The 23,653-nt window shown below is 39.4% G+C and overlaps 1 protein-coding gene across 1 annotated transcript; it reads right to left on the reverse strand.

Moving 5' to 3' along the window:
- On the reverse strand, window positions 1-11,940 carry LOC135481003 (TNF receptor-associated factor 2-like). The gene is made up of 8 exons (XM_064760933.1): window positions 11,909-11,940; window positions 10,518-10,753; window positions 7,823-7,904; window positions 6,095-6,197; window positions 5,265-5,437; window positions 4,335-4,409; window positions 2,057-2,125; window positions 1-1,085 (listed from the first exon to the last, which is right to left on the reverse strand). The coding sequence occupies exons 2-8, from the start codon at window positions 10,733-10,735 to the stop codon at window positions 123-125; spliced, it is 1,683 nt and encodes a 560-aa protein (XP_064617003.1). The 5' UTR covers window positions 10,736-10,753; window positions 11,909-11,940; the 3' UTR covers window positions 1-122.
- Between the last annotated feature and the right edge of the window lie 11,713 nt (window positions 11,941-23,653).

Raw genomic sequence — 23,653 nt, forward strand, 5'->3', positions numbered from 1 at the left:
GGTGTGAGGTCAAGGCGGACTGACGCTCAGTGTCCAACCACACGGGGTTGTGTCTTAGGTAAGGGGACCTTAGACAACTAGGCCAGAGGCCCTTGGGAGACCTTAGAGGATTTTTTTTCCCATCATTTCCCAGCTCCTGGGCAGTCTACAATGACCTTGATGAAGATGGTGTCATCCTTAAGGTATTTGCCCACTGCAGCGTCCAGCTGTTGGAGCGGCATGAAAAGCGGGCAGCCACTGGCAATGTTCATTTCCGTGCTCGGCCTCTTGAATGAGGAGCTCGAAGGGTCTGGACGGAAGGCGTCCACTACGTTTTCCGGGTTGTCTCGTCCTGACTGATCAAGTAACATCAGCGTTACTTTCTGCTTAAAGGGGAATTTTAGCAACGAGTCATAGTGGCCCCTCATCAAGACGAAAAACAAGGACAGATGAGAACCTTTCCCCATCCCATCACCGTTTGGGTACAGACGTGCACACATTTTGTAGCCCATACGCTCTGTGTAGAACGCCGGCGAATAGATACTGGTCGTTCTGCCCGTAATAGCATCCTGACGTTTTCGGCTGAAGTCAGAAATTTTCCAGCAGAGCGTTCCGTCATAGCTCGCCAGTTCCACGGACAATAGCCTTAAGTCCATCTCTGAAATCATGACATCTTTCAGAGCAACCACTCTCTCGAGCGTGCGGATTTTCTGCTCGTACGTTTCGAGAATCTGTCTGTCAGCCTGTCGCTGTTGTTCAATACTCTGCAATGCTGTGATGCAGCGCTGGTTTTCCCCATGCAGCACAGTCACGAGTTCTTCGTAGTGCCTCATACGCTCAACAAGTTGTGCATTAGCTGCTCCGTTGTCCCCGCCTCCTGTTGCGCCTAGTGATGACCCTCCCCTTACTACTCTTCGTAAATCCTCTTCCATCCCCTGGACTCTCTGATTTAGCTCTGTGATGGCAGTCTCAAAACCTCTGACCATCCCTCCTGAGGCCAAACTGTTTCGGACCTCTTGGTCGATCGCTTCAATTTTCTGACCAATCATCTGCAAATGAAGCGCTGTATTGGTCTTCAGGTGCTGTTCCATTTTAGATTTCTCCACCTGATACAAAAACAAACAAACTACATGTACTTGTGACAGAATTTATTTATCAACCTACTGTAATTCTTCAACCTTTTCACATGTCTGCAAGGTGTTTACTCAAGAATATTCCAAAGGTAATATTCTGTGCAGGTTGATAATCCAGCCAATGTGATTTTGTCTCAAAAATCAAATTAAAAATGTGCATAAATTGCACTGATAGTTGCCCTTTCATATGCGAAAAGGTTGAGGAATTAGGGTACATACTCAACACTTATACTCAGATTACAGTGAAGTATAGTGCAAGTACCTAATTCTTCAACCTTTTCAATTGCCTTTGCAACAATATTTTGAAACATTCTGACAGAACATATGGAATGTAGATTTGCATCTAATTTGCAGTTTCATGAAACCTGCATCTTTTGTGACATAAAATCATTCTTGGGGTCATATTATGTAATTATTATGTCATATTATGTAACATCATACATGTAATTGTATGCATAAATTAACGAAAAAAAGTGCTTGAGAGGTGGAAAAGGTTGAAGATTTACAGTAAGGGGAAGTAATCAGACAAATCACAGATGCAAGTTTCAGGATTTAACTCCCTTAGAAGCTTTGCACATAATATAGTCATTTCCATAAAGTCCTTTAGATGTACAGAATATTTGCTATAAATTTCCCTGATTAAGTACATTTTTAATCAAGCTTGTGGCATTTATACACGTACCTTTGCTGATTGAATAGTTGTATTATCCTACATTTTGAAAAAGCCCCAAAACACTTTACTAAGAATTATTAGAGCTCTCAGAATCTGTCTCGGTTGAAAATTAATCTATAGTCTTTTTAATAATTCATTAACCTTCAAGCCAGACAATGGCATTGAAGAGAAGAATGTGTGCCAGTTGTTACACTGGTCACTATCAAACCGCACAATTTATTTATTTATTTATTAAATAAATTTGATTAAAATTTCTGTAAAAGATACCAACCATTTCTTCACAGCCCAGTGGACAGAAAAGTCGAGGGTTTGGACATTCTTTCTCTAAATGTTCTTTCATCTACAAGATAACGAACAAAAAACTGTTTAAGTCATTCAATGATTTTGAGTAACACGAAATCCAAATTCTCAACATACATACATCTTACACCACCTGTCGCTCTCTACGCTAGCTCTATACCACTGCCACCAATGGATAAAAAAACAACACAGCCTAAATTTGGACAAAATAGTGCAACAAAATGACACAACTGACAGTGGCACAAAACAATACAGCCCACATTAGGACAAAACATCATAACAAAATGGCAAAACATCACAACAAAATGACACAACTCACAGAGGCACAAAACAATACAGCCCACATTAGGACAAAACAGCACGACAAAATGACACAACTCACAGTGGCACAAAACAATACAGCCCACATTAGGACAAAACAGCACAACAAAATGACACAACTCACAGTGGCACAAAACAATACAGCCCACATTACGACAAAACATCACAACAAAATGGCAAAACATCACAACAAAATGACACAACTCACAGTGGCACAAAACAATACAGCCCACATTAGGACAAAACAGCACAACAAAATGACACAACTCACAGTGGCACAAAACAATACAGCCCACATTAGGACAAAACAGCACAACAAAATGACACAACTCACAGTGGCACAAAACAATACAGCCCACATTAGGACAAAACATCACAACAAAATGGCAAAACATCACAACAAAATGACACAACTCACAGTGGCACAAAACAATACAGCCCACATTAGGACAAAACATCACAACAAAATGACACAACTCACAGAGGCACAAAACAATACAGCCCACATTAGGACAAAACAGCACAACAAAATGACACAACTCACAGTGGCACAAAACAATACAGCCCACATTAGGACAAAACAGCACAACAAAATGACACAACTCACAGTGGCACAAAACAATACAGCCCACATTAGGACAAAACATCACAACAAAATGGCAAAACATCACAACAAAATGACAACTCACAGAGGCACAAAACAATACAGCCCACATTAGGACAAAACAGCACAACAAAATGACACAACTCACAGTGGCACAAAACAATACAGCCCATATTAGGACAAAACAGCACAACAAAATGGCAAAATAGTACAGATTGTAAAACTGCATAATGTTCAAGTCATGTAATAGATTCAAATACTGACCAAAAAAAAAAAATTAGACTGACTGACACGGTCATACACAGATATTATCCTCTCATTCTATTGTGCTAAGGCCTTGCCATTAAATCAACAAGAAAGACGAAAATTATTATACTGTCACAACTATGAATGCATATTGTATGCATAAGGATTGCAGAGCAGTGACTTCATATGTTATGGAGTTGTTAATCATTGTGGTGGTAAAAGACACTGTGGGGGGAGTAAAGTGCACAACTTTACCACACATGTCCTTGATATGCAAATCGTGAACTGTATTTGGTAATCCATGTACAATGGGAGGCAACTGCAACCCTGTGAATAGCTGAGCCCTGTCACAATAACCCTCCTTACTTCGTAAGGTGAGCTAGAAATATGTGAAAATCAATAAAAACAATAGGCTTCTTCTAATTGACTGTGTATGTGTGTTAGAATATTGATAAAAAATGATTCAAAGTAACAGAAAGCTAAAACATGAAGTAAGTTTTATAACAGACAACTGAAAAGTATTCATAAAAATACAATCATGTATTTTTTATTTTAAAGTTTGTTGGAGAGTATGGAAAGGTATTCACATATCTGAATTCTACGGTGGACTTTTTGAGCCATACTGATGGTATCTAGAAATTCTGAAATCCTTTCTTTCCTGATGTTCACCAGATGGAAGGAATTTTTGAGAACATTATTGCAGTTATCTTTTACTCACAGGTAAAATGAGTTATTGCAACATTCAGTGCCATGACTATAGTGACGTCAGCGTTGCTAAACTCTGATATAAATGTCCATAAATTCCACATTAGAATTCAAACTTCAACTCTCTTCTCAAAAAAAAAAAAAATTAAAGTATACTTATGCATAGTTTTAAGTGGTCTATTTATTCATGCCTATTTCGATATTCAGAGGTTTTTGTCCTTAAAGGAGTGGCTTACGAGATCTAAGGTGTATGCATATTTGACAGTCACAAAATATAACTTGAATAACCACACAAAAATATTCAGCATTAACAAATTTGTGAAAAAAAAAAAAAAAACAACAGAATAAAACGAAGAATAAATATCCAACTGACCTTTTCCCTGGGAATCTTCTTCTTGCCACAGCTGCCGCAGCAGAGAGGCTGTTTGGGACAGACTGCGTTATGGTCCTGTAACAACCCAAGTCACATGATATAGATATACATAATAACCCCTGATTTACATTAAAAACAGCACTCTGAGAATACTTTGCATATGCTGGTAGCCAGGAGTGTCTGGGGCAAAAAGTCCATTTTTAGAGGCAAATACATGTAGATGTCATGTAATGGTAGCCTTGGTGCTGAAACTTACATTTTCCCAGTAAGATATCATCCTACCTTCCGAACAAACCTCCAGATATCTTTTGAACATCAATAAACGCTCAGAATCGGGAACTACAGCAACCTGGTGTCCCATTATATAGAGCGTTATGATGAGGCACAGACAAAAATTTCCATGCCAACAGCCATTCTGCATTTATACGCTATTAAAGTTAATCAGGCATTTGTTCAAAAATTTCTTGAACATTTTGTTGGTTTGTTTATTTATTTTTTGGATTGGTGCCTTATCCGTACTTAAGAATATTTCCATTATACGCCGGCCTCCAGCATTATGGTGGGAGGAAATCGGGCATAGCCCGGAGGAAACCCACCACCATCCGCAGGTTGCCACCAGACCCATTTTTGTTTGTGTTGCAATTTTAAAATATATGGTTGGACACAGTGATGTACTCACAGTATTAGACTAAAGCATCAGCATAATATGACAAATAATTTAACAACAAAAAAATGAATTACAGTATTTTCGAGAAAAGAGACATAACCTACCCACCTGCTCGTCAAGTGCTAATTGAAAACAAAAAAATTTTCTTTCCAAGAATAATTCAAATATTCATATTAATTTCATTTATTTAACCTTAAGTTGATCAGCTGACTGGGAACACTACAAATACTTTTCTGTCCAAAAACAAGTAAAACAGTACTTACGTCTTTCTGTCCAAAGACTATCTGCTGGTTGCAATATCTACAAGCTATTTTCCGTGAGGTGCATTCCCTGTTCAAGTGTTCAGTCATCCGTGACTTGGCGATCAACATCCCACAGGTACAAGAGACAGGTGTGTGGGGACATTCAGTATCGTGTTTCTGCAGGGTATAGACATCTCAGCAATTAAACTCAGAATAAATGGCATTATTCCATTTCACTGGAAGTTTGGTATATAAAAATGCACTTTGAGAAGCACAATAACACCATGAAATTTTTCATGCAAACTTTCATGTTTTTCTGATAAGTAATTAATCATTAAACCGAAAAAAAAGCCCCTCTCTTAAGTGGCTCCAGAAGGTGAGTGAAATCAATGCAAATCAAGGAAACTGTGTCACCTGAAAAAGGCTTAAAATCAGGTAAAACTTTTTGTTTCAGAGACAAAAAGAAAACTTAATCTAGACAAACAGAGAAATACATGTATACGTCATCATAACATTAAAATGTCATCATAACATAAAATGTCTACAATTTCCAGGCATTTCAAAGTTTTCAAGGCCCCCTATGACGACGCTGTGACGACTGTTCAAGATCAGATAAAGCCAAGGACCGATGACTCTGACAGTGAAGATACTGACACACGTACAAGTATAAATTCTATAAATACCTCTGTTTGATAAGGAAATGGATTAGCAGTCAATGGGAAAATGCTTTCGACATTAAACTGGGCTTCAAATGTACATGCCAACCATAATTGGGTCAAGCATCTGGACAAAGTGGCTCCAGTGCCAGACTCAGCGCATACAGCCTACATGTAGGCGATTTCTACAGATACTCACGACATATTGTTTGAAAGGTCCTTTCCAATTGCACGGCTTATTGGCACACACAACGCTAACATTGGCCATCTCTCTCTTCACAGCATTGTCAGGGAACATCTGGAAATTCATTCATGTATTCGTGTGATTGCAATTTTGCAAATAGGACTACATGTATGATAAACTCCGTGGCTGAGAGGGGTTAGTACGCCAGGGCAGCGGGATGACCCAGGTGCTTCTCACTAATGAGAGTCACTGTGAGTTCAAGTCCAGCTCATGCTGGCTTCCTCTCCGCACATACGTGGGAAGGTCTGGCAGTAACCTGCGGATGGTCGTGGGTTTCCCCAGGGTTCTACCCAGTTTCCAGCCACTATAATGCTGGCTGTCGTCATATAAGTGAAATAATCTCGAGTACAGCATAAAACACCAATCAAATAAATAAATAAATGCATGATAAAACAAAGAGCTGCTTGCAATTACAGTTAATGGCTCATGTTAATGTCACTGAAAATATAAAATTACTGGTACTGATACAGGCACTCAAGTAGGCCCAGGGCAATTCTGTTCTGTGGTTTGCTTCCCTTGCAAAGAGTTGGTGAGCCTCGCCTTTACAGGAGTTATCGCACATACACCAGGAGGTAACACTCTGCTGCTGTGACAAAGTACTGATTCAATAGAAGATGATCACAGTAGGGCCTACAGTGTTTATTAACTAATCTTTCTTTGTGTTATTTGTTACAGTAGTGTAATTCTTCAAACTTTTCACATGTTTGCAAGGTGTTTATTCAAACATATTCTGAAGGCATTTTTCTGTGTTGACTGATAAAATGATACTTTTTGTAAAGCCATGAAACTGGTTAATCCAACCACTGTATTTTTGTCTCCAAGATCAAATTAAAACTATGCATAATATGCACTGAAAATTGCTTTTTCATATTTGAAAAGGGTGAGGAATTAAGGTACGTACTGTAACTGATTGACTGCCAACATGTCAACCATATTAATACTTGTAGTCTCCATATATCATGTAACCCTATCACCATCAATAAACATGGTCATCAAATTTGGCCTGTATTTTAATGCCTTCCTGCTTCTTTGAGGGCTGCTTGCCTTCAGAAAGACGTTTCAGTGAAGCAGCACTTGACTGTTAAGTACGATATTAAACCCACTCCCTCACTCACTCTTTCAGCTGGAGCTGCAGCTGTCACGTTGCCATAGTAGCTTTACAACAACGTGCTAGAGGTAACAATTCGCACGGCCGTTTCCAGTGGTCATTCTGTTACTTAGACACTAAGGCCCTGACCCCTGTAGCACGAAGCGATCTTAAACTTCAGTAGGCCTAAATATTTTAATCATTAAATTGGGTGTGTTCTTTTATCTTGTTTTAACTGAAATCTGTTCTACAGAAACTTACCCAGTGTTTACGTTGTCAATACACACTTTGACCTTATAATATCAGAAATACGAATTTTAAAGTGATTTGAAATTTTGACTTAAGTCTAAGATTGCATCATGATCCTTGGGCCAGATATTCAAAAGTATATTAGCAGCTAAGACCAGTATTAGCTTTAGTCTAGACTTATGTCCTGTAGTTTTGCATTGGAGCACGGCTGGTATTTAAAAGTTTTAAAAATACACTTTTGAACAACTGGCCCCTATATCAGATTTGCATGCTTCTTCGGCAGAGACAGTGGACGGACGGACGGAAGGCCACGGGCCATTGCGTGAGGACAGCAGCCTCTTACCTGTTCTGATCTGAGTGTGATATATTCTTCGTCCGGGCTGCCATCGGCCAAACATGCCTGGCACTTCACTGGCTTTTTCTCTCTGTTCAGTGAAAAAATAAAAAAAAATTTAAAGAAACGGCCCAAATTCATTATAAGACTCGGATTATCTACTTAGTCACTAAGCTTCGGCTAGCCATTCGCCTCAGTAGTTTTGGCGAATATAATTTCTGTGTGGCGTCCCTTCGCCACAATAGCGAAAGTAATGCATGCCTTTCAACTTCAGTTGTTTAGGTTTAAAGTTCGTAAATTTACTCAAATTTACTCAAATTTAATGTTGGGTCCAGAATCAAGAAGGAATATTTGACTTCAGGGTGAAAGAACTTGGTTATGAAAACAACAAAGTTTTTAAAGAGCATTTAAAACTGGAATTGTATGCCTTGAAGCATGTGACGAAAATTGGACCCGCGATAATTCAATTAGCACTCAGATCATGCAGGCGGGGAATTACTTTCAATTTGCTAACAAAAAACAAAAACAATGCCGACCGACCGACCGGGTCGGCTTCAAAAAACAGGGTTTGTTACCCGCAACAAACAACTCTTTAATGACTGTCTGGGGTAACTATGATGTAATGCGATGATCAGGGGAACATGCCATTCGGGATGGCAGAGTTCTTCACACATTAGTAAATACAAGCCATCCTTGGACTGAATTTTCGGGCTAGGTACACGTACGTGTTGTGGGGTGGAGGTCAACCCTAGGAACCGAGGCCCTTAAAATGTATGAGAATCGAAATATTCAACAATGAGGTGCCCTTCACCGGTGCTTCTACCCCCTGCCCTTCTGAGGCCAGATTAGGCCGTTTCCAGAACCTGTCATTTGATTTACTTATTTATTTGGTTCTCCTTTAACGTCAGGTTAGGAGTTTTTTTTAAAACTATTTTTACCTTTCTGACACTGAAAAGGTGAGATCTTACTTACCAATTAAATATATACATATTCATATGCACACTGATATATTTATTTCATAGCCTAAAATGCGAGGCCCAAAGTGTGCCAAAATTAACAGTCATAACATGTATTTTGTCCTGATGCATTTGATTTGATCACTTACAAACTGGCAGTCAGGTTTATGGGTGCATGAATCCAAGTGCCCGGAGTAAACCACCACCCCTTGCCAGATACCTGACCAACCTCCTGACTTAAAATATTGATGAGATACACAATGGAATGACAAAGAGGAAGCTATCTCAGACACCTCAGAGCGTTGAGGCTGACACCTCAGGTATACCACATGCCTCGAAAATTCAAAAATTTACTTAACCCGAAAAAAAGTTACGTAAAAAAGACTCTAGGTAACCCATAGTTCGTTTCATAAAAATTATTTGCTTAACCCATAGGTTACACAAAAAAGGCTACGCAAAAGGGTAACCCATAATACGTTATGGAGAATGGTTTATGCAGGCTATCTGAAGAGTACGCTGCTTACCTGTGAAAGGAATATTTCTGATCATGAAATGAATCTTCAACAGAATCAGCTAAAAAGTATACTGGTTTGGTAAACAATGGATCACCAGTGACAAACTGAATGGTCAGAACACTATTAGAGCATAAACCAGTGACGCCATGTCCGTAATGATACACGTACGGAGCAAAAATCCCTCAGCTAGTTCCGTTGCAAAGGTAGTAGAATTTTGCTTTGATGTATTCTGAGGACATCTCTTGGTTTAAATGAAATTTGTAATAACAATCAAGCTTATCTGTGTAAAAAATTCAAAGTCCAAAGATCCTTTGTAAAAGTGATGAGGATATTGCTGGGCATTGACACAGGAGAGTTAACAAGGTCTATATGCATCTTCTATAAAAATTAAGTTATCGTATTGAAATGGCCCTGAAGCAAAAAGTTCAAAACGATATACCTCAAACATGTTATTCTGACTATTTCAGCTTTTCTATATCAATACCCTGTTATACAAGAAAACTTGTTTTGTGAATGTTAGCATAAAAAAAATTGTGTTAGCATAGTTCTAAATAGACGGCAAAACTGCACCTTTCAACAAACACCATCAGGCCTTGTGTGTTATTTCGGCCAGGTGATGGGCCCACACTTTACATCTTAACAAAGTTATTTAGACCTCGGCCGTCACTTCAGTTGAGAAATCGTCTCTAAACCACCACTTTTTGAAAGTTTTTACAGAGATGGTATATTTCAACAACATGCCGCAATTTGCAAAGCACTTTCTGCGCGTTATCGATATTCTCTCAACCCCACAGTTCCATGCTGTCTTTAAATATACAAGGTTTGTCCATCCACCGATACAGTTGAAACTGCATATGGTAACAGGGTGAATGTTTAGAACTCTTCTGGCCGTGGGATTCGGGCAAAGCCCCCACTACAGCTGGAGTAGTCCGTTAAAATGATTATGTTTTTAAGGTTATGGTTATTTTTTTGCGCGAACGAATAAAACATGCGATTTTAATCTTGAGTAACCTTTGCGCGAATGAAACGATCGTTCACGCGAAATTTCGAGGACTGTTACCATGTATAAGCTAAATCTTGTTGGAAAGTGGAATTCTTCCCTAAAAAGCATGCCTGCTTAAAGCCACAGCTAAATTAACAGGGCTGGATTAGACCACGTCGCATCTCATTGGTCAAGGGCCAAAAGTCTCAGCACATATGGCATAATTAAAGTACAAAGAGGAGATAACTCACCTCTCACTCAGCTGCTGAACATACTGTATACAAGATTTGCAGAAGCGATGACCGCAGAAGCCCTGTAATGGGTCTTTCAGTATAAGATTGCAGTAGTTACACTTGAATTTATCATCAAAGCTCGCAGGGAAAATTTCCACTGGGTAACCTCCATGCCCATCTGTAGTTGGGGTGATTATGGAGGCGTCGCATTGCTCTTCACCTCGTCCTGTGGCCATTGTCTATCAATCCTACACCTGCAGTAGAAAAAGTAGCAGATATTGTGAATCAGTGAACATGATTTGATTTGATTGATGTTTGCCGTATTCAAGAGTATTCCCCTGAAAAGATGGCTGTTAGTTTCATGAGTGGAGGAAGCTGCGAAGTGCATGGGGCTTTGTGACTGATAAAATCTGAGGTGGTCAAAAGTCTACATTGCTGGGAATTCTTAGTCAATGGTGCATTCAACACCAACAGGTACAAAAATGGGTACAACAAGAAGGTTGTCAGCACACGTCATTTCACTGAAGAACCTGCTTTTCACAATAAACACCTCAGATGTGCATCTTTAAAGCGCTGAAACAATTAATTTATAGGGTTAAATGCTCCGTACCATAAATCGCCAACATGTGTGAGTTTCTCACTGTAACTCATTCCACTGTGATGCCTGAATGATATACCCCATATCACATAGGCGTATATATCCAACATTTTATAGTAACCTCTTCATCTGCATGACTGCGGTCTTCCCAAAAGCAATTCTGAACTTAACAGATTTGCACTGTTTATTTGACCCATTGTTTCAATAAATGATCTGGCACCTATCACATTATAAATCATTCACCGATCATATTTTACAGTGGTAATAACAATTACATACCGACAGCTGATTCTTCTCTTTTCACAACTTGCCACTTGCTAACAACTTAAGTCCTACGTATGTTCATTCACTATGGAAATTTTGAAAATATTCAGGCATGTAGGCCTACCAAAAGCCCCATTGTCATTTGTATCCTTGTTCCGGCTTTGACGTGTACCATGATCCACTACGCCTGAAAGACTGAAATTCTCGAAACGTGTAACATGATCCACTACGCCTGAAAGACTGAAATTCTCGAAACGTGTAACATGATCCACTACGCCTCAAGACTGAAATTCTTGAAATCCCCCCTCTGCATCATCATTTAGCAATGTAGGTAGGCGTAGTGATAAGAGTTTCGTTAAAACATGTCAGAACTACATGTACTACACTGTTGCCATTTTCGGATTTGGAAATTCCCGTCAGCTATTATTAAATTATTATATCCTGTCACAATGATGGGTCACATGTCTTTGAACACCTCCATTATCTCCCCCTGAATTAACTTCCACATTTCAACAGTCAAGAAAATGTTAACAGAAACTTTACTTACCAACGCTTTCCTCTTGCACCAATTGATCAAACGTTCAGGCCAGAAAATAGTTTGTCTGCGCATGCGCGCTAACAGTTAAAAAAAAAACAAGCTTGGAAAGCCCCAAGCTAAAAATAGATCGTGATTAATACCTCTCTTAATACAGCGCATGCGCCGGTATCTGCGTAAAGCGAGGATAAAGAGCAGGGAGTATAGATTTATCGCAGCACCACATGTACTTAGCACGTGGAAGATTAATCAGACATGTGGCACTTTCTCAGACTGGTACTTCGTAACCTCAATTGTAAATCGCGTAACTTTGTAACAAGTGGAGGCTTATTAAGACTACAGGTATTGCAAACTTTAATCCCCGTTTTAATGCCTGTTGATAAATCCTGCATCATACTGGGCATGCAGGCCTACAATTACATCTAAACAGTGCAACAAAAGTAACCCCCTCCCCCCTCCCCCCAAGAAAAAAACCACCTTGTTTGATATCTCCCGTGATATGTACCAGACTGCAATGAAATTTTGCACACACTATTAGGATTAACATGCAGTTGTGCTCTAATGGGCATGAGCAAACTAAAAATCGATCGATTTTGAAAATTTCATAAAAGGAGTCAACCAGATTTTTCAACGCCAATTTTTTTTATGTCATCACAGAATTCGTGTTACCAGTACTGAAATATTCGTGCGGGTGGGCATTAAGGCCACCACACACACCACAAGAAATTCATACGGTGAAACTTGACCTGCATCAGGTCCGAGATGGTCAATAAAAGGTTCTCGGACCTGAATCGCCCACATTACAGTCCACAAGTCTTGGACACTCAATGCTGCACATGCTGTGACTATGGTAGGCCTATACCATAGGGGTGACACCAAACGCCATTCGGAAATTGCGAGCAAAGCTTCTCGCATCAGGAGAGGTTAAGGACCTGCCAAGAAGTGGAAGGCCCAGGGCAACTACACAAGATTGGTGAATCATAAACGTCGCACTAAGGAACAGACGGACATCAGGTATAAGGGCCTGAGTGTGCCACTCAAACACATGCCATTTTCGACTCTAGTGCAGATTCAACTCGTCATGTCATTTTAGATCATTTTAGAGCAGAAGCTGGTGTCGGGGCGAGACGGTTGAGTGCCCAAACAATCGAGAGACGTCTAAAAGCCGTCGGAGTACGTCCCAGGCGGCTGGTTAAGAAAGCCGTCTGCAGCGGGTGACAAATCACGTTCGATGGATGAGACAGCAATAGGGCAACGTTCTTTTCACAGACGAAACGTGTTTGTGCCTCTGTTACGTTGACTCTAGTAGGCTTGTGTGGCGTCGGCAGAGTGAACAGCACGCAGAGTGCTGCGTGCAGCCAGTAATGGCCTTTGGTGTTGGCAGCGTAATGGTCTGGGCAGGCATCAGTTTGACAGGCAAGACCGATCTGGTTCCTACTGAGGGAAACTTGAACGCTGTTGGGTACGTTGCTCTAGTTTTCAGACGGCACGTTTTGCCCTACGTAGCTGCCGTTGAAGATGGATTTGTCTTCATGGACGACAATGCGTCTCTACATCGTGCAGGGATTGTGAATGACTTCTTCCAAACTGAAGGCATTGACCGGATCCAGTGGCCCGCGTGTTCTTCGGATCTCAACCCCATCGAACATCTTTGGGATCAGTTAAAACGATCAGTCTATCGTCGAGTTGGGATGGAGTCCACTCTTGACGATGTAAGATGCCTTCTTCGGATATTGATAATTACTAGCCATCAAGTGAAAATGATCGAATTCTGCGATAAAATAAAGTATTGCCATTGAAAAATCTGGTTGACTCCTTTTATGATATTTTCAAAATCAACCGATTTTCAGTTTGCGCATGCCAGTTAATCCTTGACATACCATGTCCGCCTGCTTACTGGGAAAGTGTGTGCAAAATTTCATTGCGATGTGGTACATATCACGGAAGATATCAAACAACGTTTTGTGGGGAGCTTAATTTTGTTGCACTGTTTAGATGGACCATGGACCAGAGGCAGAACTATTCTGAATGGACTAGAGGCAGAACTATTCTGAATGGACTAGAGGCAGAACTATTCTGAATGGACTGGAGGTAGCACCATTCTGAATGGACTAGAGGCAGAACTATTCTGAATGGACTAGAGGCAGAACTGTTGTGAATGGACTAGAGGCAGAACTATTCTGAATGGACTAGAGGCAGAACTGTTCTGAATGGACTAGAGGCAGAACTATTCTGAATGGACTAGAGGCAGAACTGTTCTGAATGGACTAGAGGCAGAACTATTCTGAATGGACTAGAGGCAGAACTATTCTGAATGGACTAGAGGCAGAACTATTCTGAATGGACTAGAGGCAGAACTATTCTGAATGGACTAGAGGCAGAACTATTCTGAATGGACTAGAGGCAGAACTATTCTGAATGGACTAGAGGCAGAACTATTCTGAATGGACTAGTGACAGAACTATTCTGAATGGACTGGAGGTAGCACTATTCTGAATGGGCTAGAGGCAGAACTATTCTGAATGGACTGGAGGTAGCACTATTCTGAATGGGCTAGAGGCAGAACTATTCTGAATGGACTAGAGGCCATAACTATTCTAAATGGACTAGAGGCAGAACTATTCTGAATGGACTAGAGGTAGAACCATTCTGAATGGAATAGAGGCAGAACTATTCTGAATGGACTTTTTTGAATTCTGACACAGTATTATGAATTTAAAATAGCTCACTGTGTGGACTATCTTGCACAGAACCTTGTTTGCCCATCGCAAATGTACTACAGTGTATATGCACCAAGTTTCACTTGCGGGAAGCCAGACATTTGTGGGATTCGATCTTTGGCAAAAACGGTACTGGACCCATTATAGTGTTACTGGTATTCAATAAATGATAGGAGTGGCCCAGTGTCACCAAGGACCCACTGTTATGTGCACGACTGCCGTCGGTTTCTAAATATAGCTTACCACTGTTTACATATGCTAAGTTCAGGGAGTGCTGTCTGCCTCTACCTTAGAATATTCCAGAATGCGCTCAGTTCGGTTCCTGTTTGTTTACATCAAGTGTTCAGGAATTTTCTTATTCTGGACAATTCCACCAGGCTATATAAGACCTACGAGAGAGGGAGAGAACAGAGATCGGAGAAAGGAGAATTATTGAGAGTTTGGATGCTTTCGCTGTGTATTATTTTAGTAGGCCTTTTGTGCTGAATTTTGGTGTCTTTATAGCCTCTGGCCTTGTTATATGCTATCTCCACCGAGCACTTGTTCAGTCTGAACTTGTACGTTTAATTTGTGCTCTTGTATACACAGTGCTTATTAGTACATGGACCCTGTCTGTGGAATTTTGTGTATATTTCGTCATACACTCAGTTATACTGTGGATTTTCCCTCTTGTGAATTTGCCTCTGAGCATTTATGCCTGTGTGGTATATATATATTGTGGAATATATGCGTCCGTTTGGACTTGACACCGTAAGTACCTTAGTATTTGTATAGATACTGCTATCCTTTCTTGTTAAACTTAAGTACCTTAATATTTGTATAAGTCTCATTATCTGTTCTTGTTAAGCTAATAAATTGTTGTGAAATAAAATCTGCTGGTTTTGGTTACTTTTTTGTGCGGCTAAACTGTCGTGTATTTCGAACAAGCCATCTCTTTATAATACAGGCAGTTTGGGTCGTAACAAATTGGGGGCTCGTCCGGGAAGTGAATTTGAATTTGAATTGAAAGGATTTTGTGTAAGTTGTGTCATTTTTCTAGTCTTTGACTTTGTAGTAAATTTTGCCAGCAGATTTTATTCATCATGTCGGATTTTAAACCTGACGAGTTTATGGAAGCGCCAGATCAGGATATTTTTGATGTGTTAAATAAGAATGATTTGTATGCTTTAAGCAAGTACCTGAATCTTAATATCAAAAGATCCTTACGTAAGAAGGATATGCAGTTTAGTATTGCTAAGTGTTTGGTAGAATTACAGGAGTTTGATGAAAGTGCATTAGATGCGTACAGGCCTGAGAGCGATGATTCCACTGTAATAAGACTGAAGGAGTTAGAACTGAAAGAAAAAGAAAACGAAAAAGAAAGATTGTTTAAGGAAAGTGAAAATGAAAAAGAAAGATTGTTTAAGGAAAACGAAAGATTGTTTAAAGAAAGGGAAAATGAAAGGTTGTTTAGAGAAAGGGAAAATGAAAGAGTGTTCGAATTGGAGAAATTGAGACTTCAGAGTGAAATTGAAGCAAGGAGACTGGAAGGAGATAGGTCTGGCTTAAGTTTTTCTGAAATGCCTCCAAAATTTGACGTCGCTAGAAACATAAGATTGGTGCCTCAATTTCGTGAGACTGATGTAGATAAATATTTTCTACAGTTTGAGAAGATTGCTCAAATTTAGAGTGGCCTAAAAAGTTTTGGACTACCCTTTTACAGAGTGTGTTAACTGGCAAAGCTATGGATATATACACAGAGTTATCAACAGAACAGGCTGCAGATTATGATTTTGTGAAAGATGTTATCTTAAAAAGATATGAGCTTGTGCCAGAGGCCTATCGGCAGAAATTTAGAAATTTTGAGAAAAGAGATCAGACTTACATTGAATTTGCTAGGCAGAAGAAACAATTGTTTGAGCGGTGGTGTTATGCTAAAAGTGTAGGTAATGATTATGAAAAGTTAAAACAGATCATTCTGATTGAAGACTTTAAAAGGTGTATTAATGATGATGTCAGAACTTTCATTGAGGACAAAGAGGCTGATACATTAGAAGCAGCAGCCACTATGGCCGATACATACACGGTTACACATAAGGTCTCATTTCAGAAAAAGCTGTCTACATTTAGAAAGCCTCAACCCTTTTCCAGCGGTTCATTTGACTCAAATTCAGGCCCACCGAAACAGAATCAAAATTTTGACAAATCAGGTGATCAAAGAAGACCTGTTAATTCGAATACTAATCAACGAAGGTCTGACCATAAATTTACTGATACACAGTTTAGCAGGGTTACATGTAATTTTTGTAGGAAGCCAGGCCATGTCATATCAAATTGTTATGCTTTAAAGAGAAGGCAAGAACAGGAGGGTGGCCCCAAGCCTACTGGTTTGTGTGTTACTGCTAAAAGGTCTGATATAGTGAACAATGTTGATGCATTTGATTATGTTAAGACTCCACCAGTAGATTGTACACAGAATTCACAGGATAATGTTATGAAGGTTTTTGAGCCATTTATTTGTGACTGTAAAGTCTCACTTAAAAGTGACATGTCTTGTGATACAAAGATCAGGGTATTAAGAGATACTGGAGCTTCTCAGTCTTTATTGTTACAAGATGTTTTGCCATTTTCTGATGAGTCATATTCTGGATCAAATGTATTAATTAGAGGTGTAAGCTCTGCTGAATTTGAATCTGTGCCTCTTCACAAAGCTTACTTGTCATCAGATATTATTTTGGGTCCTGTTACTGTCGGCATTAGGCCTACTTTGCCTTTTAAAGGAATTCATCTACTACTTGGCAATGATCTTGCTGGTGACAAAGTAATGGTTAATCCTATTGTGACTGATAAACCTTGTTTAAATCAAACTGTTGATCCTGTTGAGAAAGAAATTCCAGATTTGTATCCCTCTTGTGCTGTAACGAGGTCTATGTCAAACAAACTTTCTGATAACGGCAAAAACACAGTAACGGACTTACAAGATACATTTCTTACACAAATGTTTTCTCAAGGCGACTGCATTGATAATGATGAATCAGGCCATTGTACACCTAGTGACATATCAAATGTTTCTAAACATCAGCTTGTAACTGAACAGCATAAAGACCCAGAAATTTCATGTTTGTTTGACAGAGCTCTTGATGATTGTGTTATTTCATCTGAACCTGTGTGTTATTATGTCAAGTCTGATATACTTATGCGTAAATGGAGACCACCTGAAGTATCTGTTGATGATGACTGGGCTGTTAAACATCAGATTGTTGTACCTAAGGCATACCGAACTGAAATTTTACGTATGGCACATGAAATGCCATTAGCTGGTCACTTGGGTGTTAACAAGACCTACTACAGGATACTGAACCACTTCTTTTGGCCAGGATTAAAGGGAGATGTAACCCAGTTTTGTAAATCATGTCATACATGCCAGGTAGTGGGTAAGCCTAATCAGACTATTCCTAAGGCACCATTAGAGCCTGTACCAGCTTTTCAAGAGCCATTCAGCAAAATATTGATTGACTGTGTAGGCCCTCTACCTAAGACGAAGTCTGGGAATCAGTATGTGTTAACTATTATGTGTACAGCAACAAGATTTCCCGAAGCTGTTCCTTTAAGGAATATAAACACCAAGTCTGTTGTCAAAGCTTTAACAAAGTTTTTTACTCTGTTTGGTTTACCCAAATCCATACAGTCTGATCAAGGTTCAAACTTTATGTCTGGTATTTTTCAGCAAGTTATGTACCAGTTAGGTATTAAATAATACAAGTCGTCTACCTACCACCCAGAAAGTCAAGGTGCAGTTGAAAGATTTCACCAAACATTAAAGAACATGATTAAGACTTATTGTTATAATACAGGCAGTTTGGGTCGTAACACCCACAAACAATTTGGAGCTGGCAGGAAAATAAAAACATTCTGTGTCTGTAAGCAGCGATGTTGAATCTGTACAGTGACCTTATGTTCTTCATGTTTGGAGTAGCAAGTAGGGTACTCACCACTCACCGCTGAAGGAGCCTAGCCCAGGTCCCTGCACCTCAAAGAATGTAGTATTGCTAGGTACAGTGCTACATATTTAAAATGAGGAGTACCATGGTATGGTTTTTAGGAAAATGAAGAAATATATAGACCAATATAATTTTTTTTTTTTTCGTTTATGAGGCAGATTTTAGAATTTTTAATAACCCCTGTATGTTATGCTTGTTTTCTGTCCATGATCGAACGTATATGGAAACGTAGCTCCCAATTCGGGCCCCCTCCCAGCCAACAAAATTGTTTTCACAGCTATCATCACTGACCTCACCACAGCAGCCTACTTAATTTCTGGACTGACTGCTGGAAAACTTGTTTAAAGCCATTTGTACACCTCAAGTAGAAAGCCGAGATGTTTCCTTGTTGTTCTATATGTTAGGCCGTATCATATATGTCGCATATGCATGTTTGATGCTGTCTAAATGTTAACTGATACCCCCACTCACAAGCCTCACACTCAATGCATTTTCAGCCAAACATAATGAGAATAATGAGTGAGTAAAGGTGTATGTGGATCACTCTCGAAATAATGCCCTCATGTTGATCATCCCATGTACCCCATATTAAGATGTAACAAGCAAACGTTTCATGTATCTTTTAATGAGTGATAATGATTAGGCTGAACCTGGAGGAAACAACTGTACATTGCCAGATGCATGCACCAAATTTTGTTCCTCATGCAAAACTCCGTTGGCTGTTTCAGTGGCCTAATGGTTAGAGTGTCAGCCTTGAAGTTGGAAGACCTGGGATCAAACCCGGGGTCAAACAAAAAGAATGAAAAAGTGGTACTTGTTGCTGTGTCTGTTGGTGTTTAGCACTGCAGGCGTGGAGCAAGGAATCATGAATGGTTGGCATGGACTCGCCCTGCCACAAGAAGACACAGTATATGTACACAGACCAAATGACCCCTCGCCGTACAACTCCAAAAAGCACAACGTAAAACCCCATGCATACGTTTATATACAAAACTGGCTCTTTGTTTAAGTGCCGAACTGCAGCTGGATTCATAAATGAGACCTAGTTCTGTTATCAGTTAGGACTGGAAGAAACCATTCGGTACATGTATCGCTTGCTCGTGTGCTAGCAAGATTTTGTCCATTTCTGAAGATTCCAGTGCCGAAAGAAGGTCACATGATACGACTTCAAGGCCATGTGACCCTAAAGAGTTAAGTCACAGCTTCCATTATGGAAGTACTCACATGCCATTTCCATGGACACTGATAGGCTGATATAGAAAACAGCAATCTCTCAGGATCCTGATTGCCCGCATACAAGCGAAACCTTGTGCCCAGCTCATTTGTTTCTGGAATTTTTTGTTGACAAAAATTAAACAAGCTGAATGGTTTGATCAAGTGTTGATTCAGGAATTCTTGAGGTGGTTACCTGTACATGAGTAAATTTCTCAAATTTTGTTGTTGTCTGGATCAAGAAATCACATTTTTGACATCAAATGTCGTCTGTGGGCGCTATCTGGTGCCACACCAGCCAGGCCTGTATAGATGTACATCCTACTAATTCAAGAGTATAAGACAGATGAAAATTCTCCAGTATTTGTATTTATTTCATTGGTTTATACTAGACTGAAAAATAGTTCGCGTGTACATGATCAATGGCCATCTGATTCATGGATACAGCAAACCAGTTAGACGACTAACCTCTTTATTTAAACCAAAGCTTAATCAGCAGGACCTGGATTTGAACTCCCAAACTAATTCAAAGGTGTGGTTAGGAAGCCAAATATGAATTAGTAAAAAGCAAGCAATGTCCTATACAGACCAATTTGGCAGGAGTACACTGAAAAAAAAAACAAAAAAAAAAACAAAACAAAAAAACAAGCAGATGACAGCCCCGTGTAAAAATGTTGATTCAGGCATATATATCTTCAAAAAATTGGCACACTGCACTTCAGTGCTGTCAGACAAATAGCCTCTCTAGGAAAGAAGGCAAAAATAGTCTTCATACCGGAACCCTTATGTATAAAGCAAATCACAGAAAATTCATTAAGAAGAATTAATAAATCTCGACTCAATTATTTATCAAGCAACTTCTTAGACTTAAGTAATAAACACAAGTGCTTAAAAAGCCAAACTTAGAACAAGAAAGAAATCAAATCGTGATTGGTACATTGCGCTGCAGTAAAGAATCTGTACAAAGTTTAACTTCCTCATGTCCAACGTTTTAATTGTAACTGTGAAGACGTTTGATAAATATAAGTGTCCAGATGAATAAATTAAGCCAATAGCTTTATCATTGTGAGCAGTTACTTTCTGTGAAGCACAGAGAAAGATGACAAATTTAAAGCCAAGAAATGTTCCCACATATATGTACAGTATTGATTTGGATTTCACACATTTTCAAAAATGGCACGCTTCAAGTGTTGTCAGGAAAATGTCCTAAAAGAGAAATAAACGTAGATTTCATGTAGATATAACAACTGTCTTATCTGGGGAAGAAGATGAAAATCAGTTAGCTTTATACCAACACCAACAGTTAGCTTTATACCAACACCAACAGATACCAACACGAGTGAGTTGGCAAACTATTTCAAATCAGTGATGTGGTGGTGACTGAGAACATTATTAAATTCTTATGTTGTTCTTCATATAAAAATTTACTGGTCCCCGAAAATTGAACATGCAAGCAAACTGGAAGGAAGTTTATTAAGCCAGAGAGGAATTTATCTGTTATTTGTCCCAGGTTAAGCAGATGGATCAACCTTACAGTAAATGACCTTAAAATTCCTCCATGACCAAACTGCACATTTTACCTTATTCTGATAGTGATATTGATCATAGGTGCTTTGTAACTGCTTTGTTAAGAAGGTAACATGAAATCCTACTGGAAAAATGTACATGTAGTAAGTTTCAGCACTAAATGTAATATTTTAGGATATTTATTTGCCTCTAAAAATGCAATTTTTGAGATGAAATTTCAGGTTATTTACCGTATATATCTAACAAAAGAATCCAAGTGTACACTAAAACGGTATGGGACAGCAATGCAAATAAAACATTTCTTGTAAAAAAAAAAAAAAAACTTCAAAATTTAAAACCATATACATGTAACAGTATTATCGTTAATAGGGATTACACTTTCTGAATATAGCGCAGATTCTAGTGCTGAAATTTGGCTGAGACCACTGCAGGTTTTGAGCCAGCGACCTCAGAGTCAGCCACCTACCCGCCAGCAATACATGTTGGTCGAGTGGTCTAGACGGTTGACGTGTATTGCTGGTGGTTAGGTGCCTGACTCTGAGGTCGCTGGCTCGAAACCCGCAGTGGTCTCGGCCAAATTTCAGCGCTAGAATCTGTGCTATATTCAGAAAGTGTAATCCCTATTAACAATAATACTGTTACTTAATCCACTTTCTAAATAACATCTATACCTATCTCATATACAGGTAATAATGTTCTGTAAAATAACCCTCAAACAAAAAATTAACTTTTATGCATAGGCCTACACTTGTAATCCTTGTTTAAACTTCATGTACTGCTGCTATCAGGGATACACAATAGATTCTGATTGGCTGCATGGTGTACCACCTGCAATATGTGAAAGATAGACTAGGACTAACCAAAGCTGAATTTCAGGTATGGCAGATTTAATGTCCAAGTGCGGCCGAGGCTGCAGGTTTTAACACAGGAAATCCTATCTCCACTGTCAGCCAATCTGCATTGATTCTGTATCCCTTTAACAAAGAAACACAGACATGACAGTGGTCATGACAGTGGTCAATGTCTGGTAACACTGGACAATTACAGTAGGCCATAAAAAAAAAAAAAATGAGCAGTCTAATGCTACTGGCTTTGGCGGTGTAATTATTAACACAGGCCTACCTGTATTTTTTTGTAATAGTTTGATGTTGCATTCAAGATGCTTCACTCATACGATGGCAGTTAGTGTTAAGAGTGCAGGTGCATTAGTACATAAAATACATCATCGATTGTTTGACATGTTACTCACAAATTTCCCCACGTGCGATGTACAGATCTGCAGACCTTCCCACGTACAGCCGCAGAGGAAGCCAACATAAGCTGGACTTGAACTCGCATCGACCGCATTGGTGAGAGGCTTCTGGGTGAGAGGCTTCTGCGTTGGCGCGTTAACCACCTCGGCCACAAAGGCCCCTGAACACAATTGACTATAATGATACGACAATATCATTCAGGCCAATGTGTTGTCTTGTTTATAGCAACATACTGGTATTCAAAATGGCACACCCAATCAGTGCTCTGTCCAGGGTCGTAGGATTTTACAGATTAACAGATCAAACCTAATTTTAGAAAGCGGACATCACGGCATTTGCAGTTCTAAGTCTCGCTGACATGTTTTACTTGCATGGACAAAGAGGTGAAAATATTGTCTAAATGCTGAGCAGGTTGTAGTGGAACATCCCATAATCTCTCAGTATTATCAGCCATAGTTCTCAAAATTTCCAACAGTATTCATTTCCCTTATACATTCTGTCTTATCTTTTCACTTTGTCGTCCGCTGGCCACTGTCTCGCTGCACGTGAAGTGTCCAGGTGTATTGGGTCTCAGATAGAGAGTTGTACCAACAGAGGTGACAACAACTCCAGGACAGCGACAAATTTTATTTACATACATGTAATCTCTATGAGAATGTATAAAATTGCATCCATAATGTATAATCCTGAAAGCAGTATGAATATTTGCCAAGGTATTATTATAAATTTATTTATTTATTTGACTGGTGTTTTACGCCGTACTCAACAATATTTGACATATATGACGGCGACCAGCACTATGGCAGGAGAAAACTGGGCAGAGCCCGGGGAAACCCACTATTATTTATTTATTTATTTGACTGGTGTTTTACGCTGTACTCAAGAATATTTCACATATATGACGGCAGCCAGCATTATGGTGGGAAGAAATGTGTAACATGGCATAAATTTATGACGGTTAATTTAGACTGATTGTTGATTGTGCTGGGCAAATCTAAACCTGATCCATAGTGTAGTCAACACTGATATAGAGCATATTTTCCATGCCCGCTCAAGCATGACCCA

Source organism: Liolophura sinensis, chromosome 13 (genome assembly GCF_032854445.1).
Source record: "Liolophura sinensis isolate JHLJ2023 chromosome 13, CUHK_Ljap_v2, whole genome shotgun sequence".
In the NCBI taxonomy this organism is placed as follows: domain Eukaryota; kingdom Metazoa; phylum Mollusca; class Polyplacophora; order Chitonida; family Chitonidae; genus Liolophura; species Liolophura sinensis.